The sequence below is a fragment of the Anoplopoma fimbria genome, chromosome 18, assembly GCF_027596085.1.
Source record: "Anoplopoma fimbria isolate UVic2021 breed Golden Eagle Sablefish chromosome 18, Afim_UVic_2022, whole genome shotgun sequence".
NCBI lineage: Eukaryota > Metazoa > Chordata > Actinopteri > Perciformes > Anoplopomatidae > Anoplopoma > Anoplopoma fimbria.
Genome location: NC_072466.1, coordinates 12,095,461 through 12,114,659, shown reverse-complemented (window position 1 = coordinate 12,114,659; position 19,199 = coordinate 12,095,461). Strand labels below are relative to the sequence as shown.

The 19,199-nt window shown below is 40.5% G+C and overlaps 1 protein-coding gene across 1 annotated transcript; it reads right to left on the bottom strand.

The window, feature by feature from the left end:
• Positions 1–1,560: 1,560 nt before the first annotated feature.
• Positions 1,561–18,004, bottom strand: apobb.1 (apolipoprotein Bb, tandem duplicate 1). The gene is made up of 29 exons (XM_054618033.1): positions 17,799–18,004; positions 16,625–16,657; positions 16,415–16,527; positions 16,138–16,283; positions 15,875–16,022; positions 15,571–15,723; positions 15,097–15,221; positions 14,901–14,986; positions 14,349–14,793; positions 14,125–14,239; positions 13,896–14,042; positions 13,595–13,806; positions 13,275–13,470; positions 13,003–13,182; positions 12,711–12,914; positions 12,437–12,604; positions 12,135–12,340; positions 11,679–11,861; positions 11,455–11,585; positions 11,131–11,341; positions 10,874–11,046; positions 10,426–10,583; positions 10,226–10,332; positions 9,766–10,139; positions 3,520–9,546; positions 3,318–3,429; positions 3,206–3,229; positions 2,896–3,082; positions 1,561–2,799 (listed from the first exon to the last, which is right to left on the bottom strand). The coding sequence occupies exons 1-29, from the start codon at positions 17,851–17,853 to the stop codon at positions 1,804–1,806; spliced, it is 11,415 nt and encodes a 3,804-aa protein (XP_054474008.1). The 5' UTR covers positions 17,854–18,004; the 3' UTR covers positions 1,561–1,803.
• Positions 18,005–19,199: the final 1,195 nt, after the last annotated feature.

The window sequence follows — 19,199 nt, the reverse complement described above, 5'->3', positions numbered from 1 at the left end:
CATCTCCTCCCAGAATGACTTGTCTTGGTGCCATTGCTTTGGAAAAGTTGAACCCCTTCAAAAATCCTTCTTCACAGTCCTCCAGTGGCTGGATTTTGTCAGCCATTTCTCCGAGATGGCTCCATTCGGTAGGTTAGTTTCTCTTTGTGTTGCTGAGATTTCTCTTTTCAGTTTTAGTCTGATGAATGAAGAGCATTAAAAGATGTAACTGGATTGCAGGCAATCTCAGCTTAAGTTGACACGAATATTGAATCCTTGAAACTTGGAAATTCCTGTTTCTCGTTCAGGCTTTGTGTGACTTGACGGTTCCATCCTGAAGCTGCTCAGTCTGGTACTTTATTGGCAACTTATGGTTCTCCTCACATTTAATATGGCGAGACCCTTGCATGATGCACTCAGAAAATCTGAGAAGCTTCTGAGGCCTTGAGCATCCTAAGGTTGAAATCTTGGCCAATTGGTGAGCTTCTCTCTGAATGCTTTCTGAATGGCTGGCCGAAGCAACGATTTAGCTTGCTCCAGGCATTCTGATAGCCTTCATCATTGTTTCGGAAGAAAGTGTCAACTAGCACCTGGCGCGCTGGGCCACCAACGTATTTCTTCAGATAGTCGTTTTTCAGCTGGATTTAGCTGGTTAATGAGTGAGGTAAATGCTGCTTCCATTCAGTGAATTGTATTGCATCACCAACGTCTGTTTAAGAGTGTGCTGCAGCATATGATAGATGGACTGTGGTTACAGGCTCATTGCTTGCTTCATTGTCCCTTTTGATGTGAATACTGTCAGCTACTTCACCTTCTGTCACCTTATCATACACCTTAACGTTTGGCTTGAGCTGTCTGCACTCCCTTCTCTGCCTGCAATCGTCTTAACTCACGCCTTTGTGCCTCTAGAGCTTTCTAATGCTGTTCCTCTAACTGTCGGATCACTTCCCTTAATGAAGTATATATTTTTACTTGGGCATATAAGTCATTATAAAATGCATTATAATGCACATTTTATATTATATAAACCTGGGCATCATAGAAAGTGTTAGCATCTTCAGGCAGAGGTTCAGAACATAATGTATGAGCATCAGATCTAGTCTTTGTAAGGCAACAAAGTATGACCAGACTACCTTTGCCATAGCTAGTTATTTTAGTTTGGATTGATATGTCTGGGCCCTATTTATTGCAGAGGAATGGGTGTGACATCTGCTTGTCCTTTAACTGGCAATTTACCAGTCTGTATATAGATGTTGTTGCTGTATCTATTTTTGTTTCATTGTCTGCACTGATTTTGTGTTCATTATTTTTGTGTTGTTTTATTTTATCAGTGTTTGAATTACCCTCACAGTGTATGTGTATATTGGTGTATTTGTATGTCCAGGTTATAACATTTGGTGTACAATGACAAAAAAGCAAAATACTACTATTACAAAATACTGTCTAATTAGTCAGTTTTGAAGGTCCTCGGTTATCTCAAAGGTACCACTCAATTCTTGAATCATGGGGCTAAATAAATTCATTGAGATTCATCCAAACTGTGTTGTAACATTACAAAGCAGGAAATCAGACATTTACGGATTGTATTAATGTGTTTTATTGATGATTTTCACTCTTCTCAGGAAGGTGAGTTTCTGTAAAATGTTACATTTTCCATGTTTTTACACAATAAACCATCTAAATGAAAACGATACAACATTTACTTCTGTTGAACTCATTGTTATAAATATGGTTAAAGAGCAAATTGTCCATACTCCTTCCAAGTATGTGTTGAAAGGATGGTAGTATTTCATTTGTACTTTGGCCTTAGTCTGTCAGGGGTTCTCACTGCTGGAATGGAAATGGAAGGTCAATCTCAAGTCTTCCTTCTCTAATTTTCATGAAGGCTTGAGCCTCCTCTGAAGCTTGCTGCAGGGAACTATAAATAGTGTTATTAAACTGCTGCACTAAGTAAATGAACATATCCACAATGTACTCAAATGTACTGTTGAGCTGCTCCATATTTAGAGCAAAGATCTGGTCAACAACATTCTTTAAGACTGTGACAAGGTTAACATAGACGACATTGACGTTGATGAGTACAGCATCTAAATAGTCAGACTTGATAGAGTCAACAAACTCCTGAGATTTCTCAACAATAGCCCTCAGGGTCTCACCCATCTTCACTAGCATTGTGTCAAGACTCTCCATATTTTTCACAAAGTCCACCAGTTCATCAAATATGTTCTTAAAAGCTGATTTGACCTGATCCAAGATCTGGCCTCCAGTGATTGCATCACCGACTGGCATGCGCAATTTCACACTGCTGATCTGCTCAACAAAGGAGTTATAGTAGACCTCCATGTTGGTAGAGATTGTCTGGAGGGTCATATCTAGAAAAGCAGAAATGCTGCTGGTCAGCTTTTTCAGGACTACAGGGAGAGTGGTCATCTCATCAGACCCAGGCAGTTTGAACTGGGTTTCCCTCAAGACCTTGACAGCAGCATCCAGAAATACCTGGACAGACCTCTGGTACTGGACAATGATGTTCCTGAAGAAGATTGACAGCTGGCTCATTTGAGTATCATAGTTGATTGCAGCATCATAGGCCTCGCTAATGCGGTTAACAACAGAGTTCTTCAACTCTTCCATGTTGCTTGTGATCTGGTACTTGTCAGCGAACATTGTAAATGTAGAGATGATGGAAGGTAGTCTCATCTTGAGTTGATCGAGCATTACTATGGGTGCCTCCATGTTGTAGGCGATCTGCAGATTCATCTTATCAGCATCCTTAGAAGACGATCTGATGACCAACATGTCAACATCAACCTCTGGGGCAGACTGTTAAAAAGAAGAAATAAAATATTATTTTACCTATATTTTGATTTTCATATTTCATTTTCCATCAGATCCAAAAGCTAATGTTAGTAAACTCACAGGATAACGCCCATAGATTCTTGCAGTCATCTGAGATGGGACTCTGCCATTTAACTGAAGGCCCAGGAAGCCAGTAGAGGGGGTAGATACTGAGGCAGTTATACCATCTCTGCGAGCAGCATAACGAAGGTTTGCATCAGTGAAAGTAGGGCTGGTGATGTCCACATTCATGGTGTGGTGAGAGTAACTGTGAGAAAAAGAAATCATATAAAATAAAAACCCACGATTAATTCTTAACCTGATAATTAATAATAATTCAGATAAATGGCCAAGATGAAATGTAGAAAAACTGTTAAAAAAACATATTTACCTGTCATCAGCCTGTCGCTTTCTCCTAAAATGTGCAGAAAAGGATTACTTTAAACTTTAAATTTCATAAGTAATTACTTAACATATATTGCAAACCAAATTCAAAATATTACCTCAAGGCTTGGGTAATGACATGATTGACATCCATGGTCATGTCTGCGTGTGTCAGGACAACTTTGTTGACCATGTTCAGAGCTTCACTCTCAATGTTTACAGTAGAAGAAGCTATTGAAGGAAATATTTTGTAACATTTAATGCTCAACAATTCTTGCAAAATAAACAGATGAACGTGTTAAGGTAATTTGATCAACTCACCATCCATGTCATATTCAAAGAGCACAATGACAGAGGTGGCAGAAGACTTCAAGGTGACTTTGAAGACAGGAGCATCACCCTCTAGTTCCGCTGCCAGGTTTGTGGTGTACAGTGGGCTGACAAACTTGCCATTGGTAGAGATCTTCTGCTTGGTGGCTGTCACCTCAGCAACAGTTTTCTCAAAGATGCTGAAGTCACCAAGGGTGCATGGCTGGGACATATCAATCTCTATATCAGCAGTCAAGGAAGAGGTTGGGGCAAGATCAATGGTAGCCTGGACAACATGTCTCCCGTTGGTGTTAAAATTGAACAAGTTTGCCTCGTTGTTGCCAGTATACTTCAGCACTGCATACACACGGTTCAGGGAGGCTTCTACAGCAAGATTCTCATTTACATCCATGCCAATGACTTTGGTGGTGCCTTGGTTAAGCTTGGCGTCAGCAATAACCTTGGATGTTGAGCGTATGCCATCATTATTCAGATACAGATTAATGTCATTATCCAGGACTCCCAAAAGTAGATAGTCTTCAAGCACTGTGCCATCCATGTTGGCCTTTGTAGATGACTCCATGGAAACATACTCAAAGCTTCCCTCCAGCTTCAGACTGTGGTCTGCCTCGGCCTTTCCAACAGCATTGATCAGAGGGAGGTTGAAGTCTCCCTTCATTCTCAAGGTGGAGACAGCATTTGCTTTGGTTTTGGTGTCTGCAACCAAATTCTGGTTTGCCTCAAGGTTGAGTATAGGCAGGGCAATCTTTGCAATGGTAGCCACAGATAGAGCAGCTTCAAAAGTGTCAGTACTCATACTGATTGTGCTGTCATGAGTGCCTTCAATGTGACGATTTTCAAGCGACAGGGAATTGGCCAACTTGATTCCTCTCTTGGTGGTCAGACTGGTGGTACCATCAAGTTTGGCTTTTAGACCCTCAAACACAGAGGCTGTGGAAGCTCCCAGACGGAACACAAGATCATCCTCAGCATACAGTCCAGCATTGACATTTAGATTAATGATAGCAGACTTGACAGACATCTCTGTGATCAGGTTACCGACAGAGGGAATCTGGAACAGACCCATCATATCAACAAGGGGGGCAGCCTGGCTTTTCTGGTAAACAATCTTGGCATCCACATTCACAGACTGCTCAGTGGTAGTCAAAATGTCCTTCAATCCAGTCTGCTCGTACAAGTTCAGATCACTGATAGCTGGAGTATTGAAGTCAACAAAAGGCAAGTCTATCTCAGGAATGCTGATGGGGGCTTTCAGGAAGTCAAGATTGGCCTCGCTTTCCATGGCAACAAAGATGCCAGCCTCGTTTTCATTATTGTCAACAGTGAGGTTGTAAAACATTTTGTACTGATTAAGACGAGCCAGACCAACAGTGTTCATCTGTTGGCTGTTTGGTTTGAGGGTTGCTGAGTAATCATTCTGCAGATCTATCTTAGCAATCAGAGTTTCGAAAATGTTGACCTTGGCATTTCCTTTGTTTTGGAATTCAACGATAAACTCAACAGGACGAACTAAAATTTTGATTCCATTGGACAGGACTCCAGTGACTGCACCATACAGTTCTGTGTCATGGTTTGCTTTCAGCTCAGCCTTCATATCATAAAGGTTGGCATGGCCAGATGCCACAACAAGACTGTTCTTAATGACTGGTGCCTCTGCTTCATTGCGGATATTAAACTTGAAGTAGGAAAGGGTGCCAGATTCAGCAGTAATTTGCTGTTTCATCTTTAAGAGGGTTGAGTCTGTGTCACCTGAGAAAGTAAGCGTGCAAATGGTCGGAGTAAGTGACAATTGCAAGTTGCTCTTGTGAGTGCCATCCTCAGCATTGAATTTGCCAGTGCCTGAATTGTCAACTGTTAGAGTGAGGGTGTAGCCATTTTGGCGAGCAATTGCTTTCTGGGTTACAGTAGCCTCACTCCTGACATTGAAAATTGGAAGGTCTACTACATGATTGTAAGTTGTATCAAGAGAGGCAGACATTCCCTCTTCCATAGCAATAAAGGCTGTGTTCATGAAGTCAGCAGTGTAAGGTGTAGTGATAACCCTAATTGTAGTTTTGCCTTGGGCCTGGGCTGATTGGCCATAGAGAGTTACAGATGCCTGATGTTCAACACCAAGAGCAAGATGGTTGAATTTAAGAGTCTCTGCAAGGACAACACGACTCATTTTTGGGATTGCAATACGAGCAGTTGAGTCAAGTTTGAAATTAAGAATTTCAAAACTTGGAGATGTAGCCTGGGAAGTAAGGAATCCTGTGAATTGAGGTGTCATTTCACTCTCAGTGGAGTTCTGGAACTCAGCAGAAGTCTTGATGGTGTAGATGGGAGTTTGGAATTTGATCTCACCATAGAGTTTACCAAAGCATGGAACAATGATCTGATTTGGAATGGTTGGCAGTGTGATCTCAGGAAGCTGCAGAGACTTGACAAGCTTCTCTACGGGAACTTGTGGGATGGTAAGGAATGAGATCTCAGGAAGGCTGATTTCTGGGAAGGTCATCTCAGGCATGGAAGGAAGATAGTTCATTGTGAGGTCTCCAAAGATAGCCTCCACATCAGGCATTTTGATCTCAAAGTTGACAATGAAATCGAAAAGTTCAATGATTCTCTGCTTGATGTCATCCAAGGAAATTGTGGTGGCTTCAACAGTATAGAAGCCAAGGATGGTGAACTCAGGGATGTCTAGCTGTGTTGGGATTTCAAACTGTTTAAGCTCATCTATGCTGAGTTTCACAGAGGGCACAACAAGGTCAGTGAGAGGAAGAACAAAGGATGGTATATTCAACTCAGCTTTCTTAAGTTCAATAATAAGCCCTTTAATGATCTGCTGAATCTCGCTGATGATTTTTTGCTCAGGTACCACATTCTTAATCATCTCAATTGTATTGGTGAAGATATCAGTTACTACAGTGATGACTCTAGTGTAGTATTTGCTCACAAAGTCCAGATAAGAGGTAATCTCTGCTTTGACATCCAGATTTGTAATTTTCTCCTTCATAAATTCAGCAAATGTCTTAATACTGTCAAGCACAACCCAGTCAATGAAGTCCTTAACAGATTTAATCATTTCTGCAGCTTTGATTTCTCTCAGGTTTTCCATTAAGCCTCTGACAGAAGATAATACAAGGTTGACAAAATCTCTTGTTGCCTCAAGTTTCTGGGGGATTTCAAAAGTCCTGATCAGCTCATTCACGTAAACTGTGTAATCAGCAATCATTTGATTAGCATAACCCACAAATTCATTATAATCCAGTGCCCTCAATTTTTGCGTAATAGTTTCAATATACATATTCAGCTGTTGAATTATATCCTTAACCTCGGTTGTTTTCAAATAGTTAATAGCCCCCTCAAAGACCTCCATGAATTTGGTATGGATGTCTGCGTCCTTCACCATGTTTACCACAGCCGTGATAGTTTCCTCAATTCTGAACTGCTTGATGAGCTCAACAGCCTTTTCCAAGACAACCTCAACTTTTTTGTCAGCCTCAAACTTTACAATCAACTCTCTCATCTTGGCATAGAATGTGTTGATCTTACCTAGGATGTCAAGGTCCTGAATCGTTTCCTTAATGCAATCTGTTATATCGCTGAAAATCTCTGTGGGTATCCCACTCACTAGTTTCTTAATATTATTTTTAAAGGAAATGGATGAAATGAACTTCTTCAGTTCAGCAACACATTCCTGCATGTCAAAGGTCTCAATCATTCGTTTAATTTCACTTATGATTGTCTGTAGGGTGGCCTTGACTTCATACTTGGAATCAATATCACGCAGGAATGCAATGCTGCTGCCCTGGAGCTTTTCCAAGTCAATCTGCTGCACAGCCTCCCTCATGGTATCAATCACATATACAACCATTGCCTGGATGTCATATTCCTCATTAATGGCATTCAGCTGTTCCTGGATCTTCTGAATGAGGGTTTCTGGCAGGGTGCCACTAACAATGATCTCTTTCACCATACCAGCAAAGTGTTGGATGTAAAGATTAAGATCAGCCAACAATTTTTCAACAGTAACCTTGAGAGTGCTCAAAGATGCTTCCACATCTTCCATGGAAATGACATATTCTTGGGTAAAATCATTGAAATACTGCTTCAGCTGAACAACCTTGCCTTCAATATTCAGTTGTGAAACAAAGTCGCTTACATACTGGGGAAGAGCTTCTAGTTTAGCCTTTATCTCCTCATTGTTGAGGTAGTTTTGCAGTGCCTCTGCAACAAGCACAACAGCACCCTTGATGGTTTCTATGAATGCAGGAAGATTTTCAATCAGAGGGAACTGAATAATTTGACTATCTGTGTTCTTGTCATACTTGACAAAGGAAGAGATGGTGAATTCCTGGTTCTCGGTGGATTCTGCATTGACCATGTTTGTGAGGATGGTACCAGAAACCTCAATTCCAGTTCTCTCAGCAGTGTTGTAAACACTCATGTCCTGATTTAAGGCATGGTCATTCATTTTAGACTTCATTCTAAAACTGATCTTCTGCTCTTGGAGTGACAGAACAGTATCCATCTTGTTGTCAAATGTGGTCTCAAGAGCAAAACCGGTGTCTAGCTGCTGGTTTACTGATGCTCTGCATTCATGTGAGCTAGCAAAAGCCAGGGGCTGAGCTTTAAGAAGGAACTTGCCATAAAGCTGGGCACTATGCTTTCCATACATGGTCATGTCTCCATCAGCATTGAAAATGGCATCAAGGTTGAAATCGAAAGGAACAATACTGCAACGGATGGTGTGGTCAAAGCGCATCGGCTGTGAGTTGAAGCGGGCATCATTTGTGATCCTGGCAGCAAGACCGACAACCTCAAGCTCAGTGTTGTGGCTCATGTGCGTTCCCAGGAGTTTCCCAGTGGTGCTGCACTTTGCGTTAGCCGTCATATCAGCATAATTTACCTGATAGGTGTGCTTGATCTCTTCCTCACCATAGATGGCTTTCAGGCTTCCAGTCAGGTCCATCTTGTAAAGCTCTGCCTGCAGCTGAGCCTCATTAATGAAGTCGGCCGCCAGAAGCTTCAGGTTGTTTTTAACATTTGCAGAGGCAGTGTATGGTTTCATGTCGACAGTGATATCATGAGTGTAAGTGACATACTCACTGCCGGTGGCTTCAGCCTTTGAGTTGAAGTCAAGGCTAGAGAGAGTAATGGTCAGAGTGTTGGTATTATCAACCTTGATGTCACGCATTGCAGCCTTGTTGGTAATGGATAGAGTTGCCGTTGAAGCATCAAGCCCAGCGTTGAAGGTGTTTTCCAAGGACAGGGGGCTCTGGAGGGTGGTTGTTCCACTTGTGGTCAAACCGTCCTTGTTCATTTTCAGAGTAGCCTTTTGAGTAGCCTCATTCTCAAGGATCTTCATGGTGGCATCGCTGTTCACAGCCAGACCATTGACATCAAGAGAGGCAGTCAGCAGAGAGTAAACACGGTTTTCAGAGTGGTCTGCATTTGTCTCCATTCTCATGACGATTTCACCAGCACCAGCAGAGGATTCAGCCTGGTTACGGATCTTCATACCAAGAGCAAGAGCATTTGCATCACATTTCAGTGACAGCTTGCTGTCTTTGAAGGAAAGCTCAGCAACATGGGTCAAGGCGTCTTCAAAGGCATTGGTGTTTGACACAACTGAGAATTCACCATTGGCAAGAGTTGCTGCAATTGTGTTCTCGGCCTTACCAATTGTGGAATCAAACTGAACAGTAGTATCAATTTTTGCTTCTGGCCTGAATGGGAAGATGGTGAATGACTGGGTCGAAATGGTCTTGCCATACACGGGTCCAGCGGTGAACATTCCCTCAAAGCTGCTATCAGCAGAAATTTCTTCAGTGTTGATTCCAGTCATGCCAGTGTGCTCTAGTCTAATATATTGACCCAATTTGCTTGTGGCTTCAATCTTGCTGCTAGATTTCAAATTGATTTTGTCTGTGATGGTTACATCCTCAACAATACTAATCATGGCTTCGAGGAATTTATGTGCCAAAGAGCTTTTCAATTCGGCCTTGATGGAATCAGTGGCCAACATTCCAGAACCTACATAAAGCACAAAAGAAGAACAGATGATTTATAGCTTGATAACAGATATATTTGTCACTGTAATACTGTAACCGAAATTAAGTCACACTTTTTTACGTTAATATAAGTTGAAAACTGTAACTGAAAACTATTGTACCAATGCGTGATTTTAACTGTTTGTTAATAATACCAATTATTCAAATCCTGATGTCATGAATGATATTTACTATGAAATACCTTTAATATTTATTGAGAGGATGTCAAGTGGGGAGGTTCCTTTCACATCAAACATAGCTGAGTAGCTTGGTGTTTCCACAATATCTTTCCCAGCAGCCATTGAGGCCTCCATGTCATATAAGTTGCTCTTCATCAGAGTTGACACCTCAGCTTTTCCAAAAAGAGGAATGGACAAAGTAAAGCTCTCAGGGACAACAAGCTCTGGAATGGGAATTTCCATGGAGGCGATCTCCAGTCCAAATTGAGGTAGAGACAGGGAAGGTGTGGTCAAAGCTGGTGGGAAGTTAAGCTCTTCTGTTGACTTTCCTCCAAGAAGTAGAGGGATGGCAATGTTGAAGTGCTCATTGTTGAAATAGTAGACAGCCTTTGTCTCCCTGTTGTAAGGAAAAAGTAAATTAATAATTGCTTGGAAAAAAAGCCAGGGACTTTAAACATTCACCTCAGAGTTGTTATCACTTACGTATTCAGGAACAATGTCTCTGGCAGGGAAATCTCGGGCATATCAGGCACTCTGAAGTTCTGAATGTAAGGGATATCAGCATACTTTTCCATGTAATTGTTTGCTGCCTAAGAAAACAATAGCCAGTATTTTATTCATGCTCAAAATTAAAAATCAAAACAGAAGACGAATTGTGAATACTTTTAATCAAATCTACATACCTCCACAAACGTCTTGAAGATGTTACGGACTTTCATGTCAGTCTGCCCCACCTGCATGTCAAGGACTTGGTTGCCATACTCAACCATGTCAGCAGTTGGCAAGCTGGTGGTGTCAGTGTTCACATCAGACTTGAACAAAACCTCAAATTTGCTGGCATCTGCAACAATAGAGAACAATGAATGGAATCCTAAAGCATGAGGTAATATTTCTCTAATCCCCAGGCAAAACTTAATCTGGGACTAAAATTACTATTAATCTATCAAATTTGGCATTTTCTGAAGGGCAAAATGGCCCCATATTTTGGGTCTAGAATTTCCACCACAATTCTGAAATGCCAGATGTAGCTCCATTTAGGATATGACCCAGATTTAAATTTACCTATCAAAAATGTAAGGAATTATTAAATGAATATGTAAGTAATATTCTGGAAAATATCTGTATAATTACCATATTTCATTGAGATTTTCTGCTCAGAGTTTGCGGCCATGATCTTGATTTCACTCTTAAGCTCCAGTTCCAATTCCTCATCACGTTTCATGTTGGCTGTGACGGTGGCATCAGCATTAATTGAGGGGACAAGAAGTTGTACTTGCAGCATACCCTCCTTCATGGCCTTGAGACTGAAAAATGTGCCAGTGAGTTAGCATACTATCAATTGTGAGGGTGACATTAATGTTAATGAGGATTTATGGTTGATTTCTTACTTGGCACGGCCAACCAGAGAGAGCTGAGGGATGTTCTTGTTTATGAGGTCAAGAGAGATACTGTGAGTTCCTTTGCCCTTGGTGTTTCCATCAACAACACCCAGCCTGAGTCCAGCCTCCACATCGTAGTCAGGGATCTGGATGTCAGCTGTGATGACATTCTTTCTTCTATTATATTTCATGATTGCTCTTGCTTCAGTGGGCTCTGAACCTGTTGTTGACAAACAAATATTTTAATATTACATAAATCAATAAACCTTTTTGGCCACTTGAGCCACTAAGAAGACGGAAAGGGGTTATCATAATGTCCATATTATACTTTACCTTCAGCCCTCAGAACAAACTTCACAGAGTCAACCTTCTGCCGGCCCTCTTCTCCCTCCCTAAGGAGCTCGTAGGCAACAGTGGCTGTGTACTCAGTGACTTCTCCATTGGGGTGGAGTTCCACCGCAAATCTATGTAGATAATTCAGATAATTAGCCAATATTGATAAGTAATTCATTTTTTTAAGAAAATTTGGTGCTGGTGGTTTGGACAGTTTTGCTCACTTGCTGTCTCCGGTGATGGGGAAGTAGGGTGATGTCTCTTGAGAGAAAGCATCAGTGTACTGCAGAGCAGTGCAGTATTTCATTCCAGCGAAGAAAGGAGTGCACTCACTCACATCAACCTTGTCCATCACCATCGGGGGGATGGTCTTCACTTCTGATCCAGTCACTGCCACCAGGGAGTTTCTAAATGTTAAATGTACAAAAGTTAGAATGCAGAGCTTTTGCTGTTTTAATCTTAATGTAGAAAAGCAGAAATTGTTGCAAACCAAAATACAAGATCCCCTTAATTATTTGTATGAGGCCATGATTACCGAAAGAAAGAAATGTTGAACTAAAGCTACGAACATAGCTGTATTTACCCTTAGTAAATAACATTTGTATTGCTGTTTCATTACAACCAGAGGTGTAAAGCACTTCCTGCCTGTTGCGATTTTTAAAAGTTTTACTTTGACTTACGTCATTTTGATGAGCTTGATTGGACTCATTGGAGCAGGGATGGTCAGCTTGACATTGTTAGGTTCCATGGAGATCTTGGCCCTGAGCCCACTTTCATGGAAAAAGTTGCTGTGCATCTCTAATCCAGAGTTGACATATTCAGGGATGAAGGAGCCAATTTGAGATACAAACTCAATGCTAGCGGAGGGCATGAAGGACACTTCACTCTGTGTGGACACATAGGAAAAACGTAAAGAGTTGTGCTGATGCAATTCATTGTGAGAAAATATTGCTGAAAATTAAACACATTTATGGAAAATTACCATGTCACGAGCAACCTGAAGTCCACCCTTGATGCCAGGGGTGAAAGTACCAGACATTGTAATCCTCAGAGGCACACCAGTAATAGTAGGCAGGAAGAATTCATTGTCCATGAAGATGTAGTGGGCAAAGATTGTGCTGTCAGCCTTGGTCATCAGTGCCCTTATGATCTGTGGCAAATAAAGATACACATGGTACATTAAAATCATAGCCAAGGAAATACTAAATTAATTTATTCTTTGATTGTCAACTATGCTCTTAAAAGAAGATCCTTACATCAGTTGGGAACATCTTGAACATGCTGTCAATCATCACGGTAGCAGAGTAGGCCATCTCCTCCATTTCGTTGGTCCTCAGATATCCCAGCTCATTTCCCAAAAGTCTCAGATAAACCATTGCCTCAGGAGACTGTGCCTCCTTCAATGCCTTGAAGACTTTGTTGAAGTTGCGTCCGATCTCCCTCATCAGGCTCTGGGAGGCCTAAACATGGATGTTCACACTTTCTTAGAATATTTTTCATCATCATAATTGTTTTATTAATGTGTACAAAAAATATTGATCTGAGTACCTGTCTGTTCATCCTGTCCTTCTTCAGAGCAGGGAGCATGTTCTGCAGGATCTCATTGACTCTGAGTGGCATGTTTTCAGAAACAAAGTACATTGTCTTCAGGGCAGTGTCGGGGAAGAAACCATTCTTTCCAAACAGGGCATCGATGGTTGGCTCGAATCCTTTTCCCTCCATACCAACCTGTAAAGGTGATACATGTTTCACTGACAAATCTGCTTTCTGAAAAATTGTCTTAAAGCACAATTTAGATTAAAATAGCTCAGAATGTTTACCTCCATCATGTCGATGTCATAGCCAAAAGCCTTCAGAGTCATTTCAAGCATGACCTCCTTGGGCAGATAGCTGGAATCCTCAAAGATCATGTTGCCCTCCACAGATCCCATCTTGTAGTTGCGAGAGAACTTAGTTGGGTCCATTGTGAGCCCGACCTCATTACCCTGCAGGGCATCTTGAATCTTCTCTCTCAGTCTGTAGGAAAGAATAAAATAATGCTGTTAAATCTCTGATGGTGATCACATCCTCATACTCACCATTTAGTCAAACAACACATTTAAGAAATATGAATATAAATCTTAAACTTCTTTTCACTTACTCTTGGGTCTCTGGCTCAGTTGAGGACACAATGTTGGTAATGTGGGAGATCACAAAGCTCTTGACTTGTTTGTCCTGCTCATTGGGCAAGGCATCAACCAGCTGGGCCAGTTCAGTGGGCTGGGGGTCTTTCATAAGAACCAGATATGCAGCAACACGCTTTTGCATGGGGCTGGCGCTGTCCAAAAGCACCTGCATGAGAACCTCTCTGCCCTGTGACCAATAGACATGAATAAAATTAGTATACAGTAGAAATAATTATTCCGATAGTTTTTCCAAACCATTGAAATAGTTTCACTTGCCTCTTCGGGGACGGGAGTCAGCCTGAACACTTGGATGGCAGCCTGCTGCACAGCCAGGGAAGCAGCAGGTTGGTTCACACACTGGATCACACCAGATCTGAGTGCAGGACCAGCAGATGCCAGAGCTGGAGCCATGTTTCCAATAACCTGGAATCAGAGGACACATTGATATTGGGCTCCTTGGTGTTGGCAGTCATTTAAATTGTGACTAATAAGGAAGGTTACTCACTCTCAATGTCAAGAAAGTGTTGTCCTTATCACCAGAGCAGTCACCCAACTGGGCAGCCATGAACTCAGCAACAGAGTAAATCTCGGGGATTAGCTTTCCCTCAGCTTTGTAAAACCTGTTGAAGAAATATTTAGAATTATATTCTGCATATCCCATTTTAAGCAGAGAGGCAAAACATTTGCTGAAATATTATTTAACCTGAAATAAAGTGTTATTTCACTCACCTCTTGACAACATTGCTCAGGGCATACATGATGGGCTTGCTGGGCTTGTATTTGGCCATTTCGAGCATGTCATTGATCAGGAGGGCAGAGGGATTGGACACGAGTCCCATAGCAAAAACACCGGCATCGACCTCCAGCGAGGAGCTGTCAAAAGTCCTGAAGATCTGCATGATGGCGCTGCTGCACTCAGGGGTTCCACACTGGGCCAGAACCTGGTAGGTCAGGACACGGGACACGGCAAGAGCCTCAGGAAGAGCGGGGCTCAGGGTCTCAGTCTTCATTCCACGGACCATGGTGACAAGCTTTTGGAAGAGGTGGGCCCTCCTCTCACCCTCAGTCTCGGGCAGAGTGGCCAGTTCTCTCAGTAGGTTGAGACCTGCATCTTTATCCTGGATAACACTCCTGTCCTCGACAGTGTCCATGTGAAGACCCTTGGCAATGTCACCTGTGATACACAAGCATCATGGTTATAATGACTTAATATTACGTTTCGCGACCTTATTAAATATTTAACTCTATATCAAAAGAATACAAATTAAACAAAGAGCTTACTTCGGTCAAAGACTCTGTCATTGTGAGGAGAGACCTGAACCAGAGTCAGTTCTTGCTTTCCAACATTGGTAACGCCATATTCTCCCCTGTTGGGAAAAATACATGCTTTAAAATACTGTTGATGTCTTGTTTAAGACATCGGTACATACACTTATATGACAGAGCATTTTATAGTCTAATACAAGATTGGACTTACTTGTGAGAGTAGGGAATGATGATGTGGTTCTCTGTGCAAGACCCAGAAATCATGTGTTTCCCCTCTTTGTCAAACTTGTAGTTGCAGATCTGGGAGCTTCTGACCATCTGGGCAAGAAGGTATTGCTGGAAATAGACAAATAATCATATTAATGCAGTGAATAGAAGTAAAAGAGTCGAAGAGTTTTAGCTGCACTTCCCAGACCACTTGTCAATTAAATTTGAGTTTGTTTTAGCCTTTTCTAACATTGTTGCTACGACTGCTTAGCCTAAATGTTACAAAAGTTACACTTGCTGCTTTTACAAGCATAAGATTCTTTCCCGTGTACCATGGGAATTTCAATCCAAGACTGGATGTATTGGACAGTAAATGGGACAGGTGTAAAAGCTTACATGAAGTAGTTATTTATTTAATCAACTCTTAAATATTTGTCTGAAAGTTCATGTTGCTACCACGGACAATTGGATATCTTACCGTGCCAGAGATAAGTGCCAATGGGCTGGTGTGATCTCTAATGGGCTTAAATTCATCACATTTGGTCAGGTCCCTCGTGAGGCTGATGTCAGTTGCAATGTCCTCTCTAGCGTTGACAATGTGAGAGGTCTTGCACCTGCCGTGTATGGTGGGCTGGAAAAGGAGATCAGAAAGAATGAAAAGAAAGAATGTTTTACTGGCAGTTTTTTTTTTCAAACTAAGATTTTAAGCATTGTTTACTTTGAAGTGGGGGCTAATATATCCCAATTTTAAAGCTTTTTCTTGGTTAATTATAGTACTGTACCATTATTTTGTTCTTGTCTTCTTCCACCAGAGGCACAGCCAGGGCAGATATGATACCCCTCTTGATGTTCAAAATGGTTGTTGTCTCACCATCCTCTGGGTACAATTCCACATCGTATACACCCTCAACCACAACCTTCAGCGGATAACTAAAGAAAATGTATGATATTTGAGCTTGATTATCAGTGCAAATCCTCAAAAAAATCACAGATTGACAATGAAAAGTAATCTTCTGACTTCAGGGATTTATATAAAGTAACATACTTCTCCATCTCAGCAGCAAAGGCATCAGAGCTGGGTGCAGGACCGAACACAGGGTTTCCTTCTGCGTCCATGTCGACCACCTCACTCAGGCTACAGCCAGTAGTGCGTACGATGAAACTACAAGTCTGAGGTACTTCAATTTCAACCTGTGAGAAAAGGTAAATGTTTTTTTATCTCATTCTGAGAAGCTAAGAAATCAGTCTCGTCTGAGTAGAATTTAACATGGAAAGAGAAATATCAGATGACTAAAGATGATTGTGAAAGATCTTTCTCTTACCGTGCAAGAGACTTTGGGTCCGTTCTTGAGCTGTGAGGCTCCGTTGATGGCATTCAAAGATTCGGCTTCATATCGGTATTCATACTTGTGTAGGGTCTTGTACCTTTGGGCCACTAGAAGAAAAAAAAAATCAATGTTAAAAGAGATTTTGGATGAAAAGGCCATCTATTTTTACTTAAGTCAACACAAAAATTGTACTCATTAACTTACGCAGGCAGGTGGGCTGATCTTCATCTTGGGCAACTGTTAAGAAAAAAAATTAGATAATTAATTATTTAGTTATTGTAATGAAACTGACTACAACTACTATACTACTGTAACTACACTAATCCATAGGTCCTTGCTCATAATATTATGCAATGTTGCCACCTAGCATGGCAACATTGCCTATTTGGATGATCTCCAACAGTGGCTGCAACATAATCATCTTGTATTAAATAAACAAAAAAACAAAAAAAGTTTCTCTGTGCTTCTCAACTAGAAAACAAGGGTCACATGACATTTTTAATGAAGAAATAGAGGACGGCAATGATTTTAAGTTCTTAAAAATAATCAGATCAACAGCTCACATATAAACACGTTAACAACATTTTGTATTAAGTAGAGACCAACCTTAGTTGTTTTAACTTAAACATACACTACATTTCCACTCATGCTGCCCAATTATTTATGCACTATATGATTTTCCTATATTTTTAATGCTGTATGACAGTATGGGCTCAAGCATCACCATCTACAATCAACCGTCTTTCATCCTTAGGACAAAAAGCTGTCCATCACTGTAACATACTAAAAAGATACAACTTAATTAGCTTTGATAGCATCATTCTTTTTTTTTTAATTCATTTTTAAACGTAAAAGCAGTCTAGCCCAAGAGCATCTTTCCAGACATATCCCACAACAGGACAGTAACTAGGAGCTTGGTGAATGGCAACTTTAAAATTCAACATGGTAGATCTAAATTTCCAGACATAATATATTTTACAACAAAAGCAAACCAGAGCTATGCCCAGCTTTTGCTTATTGCACTGTAAATTAAGTAAAAAGGTGTATTGTATATGTGAATTGTTAGTAGCATTGTGGTTTTACGTTAGTTATAGCTGTACATTTTACATTTACATTACATGTAAATCCCAACCATGGACAACAGTGGAAATATTAGCAAAAGCTATAAACTGTATGTGCAGAACATCAGTTTAGTGCTCTATGTTGGCCCTATGTTAAATTGCATTATCCCTGTCATATGAAATTAATTGAAATTCAAAGATTTGAGTAGTTAATAATCATACAGCAAATACAAAAAAAGCTGTTATACAGTATTAAACTACATACTACTTTAAACTATGTACAATGCTCAAAGAAATGCCTTCTAAGAAGTACTTACAAGCCAAGGCAGATGTGCTGAGGAGCAGCAAAAGGCAGAGCTTTGGGTCCCCCATGATGGGTTTGTAGAAGCTCTCTCCCTTGTTATTTGCGAGTACTCAGACGAGACTGATTTCTTAGCATCAGCTCTGGGCTTTTATACCCTCAGCTTGGCTCTATCAGCGGACTGGGAGGCACAGACAGGGCTTTGAACGCCCAAAGTCCACCTCAGCCTCCTGTGTGGAGGGACAAAGGCAAAAGGTTTGAAGAGGGTCTCATTGCTCAAAGTACTTAATAATGTTAAATCTTCAAAATGACCTCTTTTGGCTGCATCAATTCTGTTTTTTAGGGATATTTAAATGCACGTAAGACATTGGATGCAATATATAGATTGATTAAAGCCCTTTAAAGCTTAGCCTTATCAGATAATGGTGGTTTTATAATACTTCTGTCTGACATAAGTGAGATATAAATGAAGAGAAGTTGTGTGGTCACACCGCTTCTGTTTTTATTTAGACATATCTAGGCCCATTTTTTGGCATTATTTATTAAAAGAGGTAACTCTTGCAGTCGCTTGAATAAGCCATTATTTACTAAAGAATAATTATATTTCCTGTGCTTTACTGTTATTCACTGTGAATATTCACATGACAAAGGGTTAGATTAAAACAGTGTGCCTTGATTTAAACATTTGGGTAAAATATTTCACAGTTCAAAAATCAGGGAAAGTTGATATTCTTAAAATTCTGCTGTAAAAATGCAAAGTCAGTCAATGAAGTTAACAAGCTTACAGCTTGAGTGTAAACTAGGTCGCTGATAAGCACTCATTAGTGACCACTGAGTGATCAAGGCGTGCTCCAAACACAAAGTCCCTCTTGATGTGAAAAAGATGATTAACATGTCACCTGCTTTACCCGTTGATGATATTGACCAAAAAAGCAAACAACATCTTAAAGCAGCATTTTCTCCCTTATGTAAATGTTGGATTAGTCCTTTCATGTTTGTTTGATCATTTTATTTACTGGTTTATTTATTTATTTACTGGGAAAATGCACATTAATGAGTTACGAAAAAAGCTATCTGTAATCTTTATATTAATTTCTTAATATCTTTATGTTCTTTAATTAAACACATACACAGTGTTTAAAATAGGAATGTGGCTAATCTTAATAGCCACAATAGTTAAAATAATTGTAGTTATAGTACTTACAGAATAGTAGCTGGTAAAAGAGTTAGATGCTTGTTGTTCTCCTTCCACTGCCACAAGCCAAAATGAAAACAGTGAAAACATTTGCATCGATATGGTTTAGATGATGACCTTTGAGCTACAAAGATTCAAATGTCTGGCAGAGTTTGATATTGGACTGCATGTACAGCTAAAGCACATGAAGTAAATAAACAGCAATAATCTTGAATTTGCTGA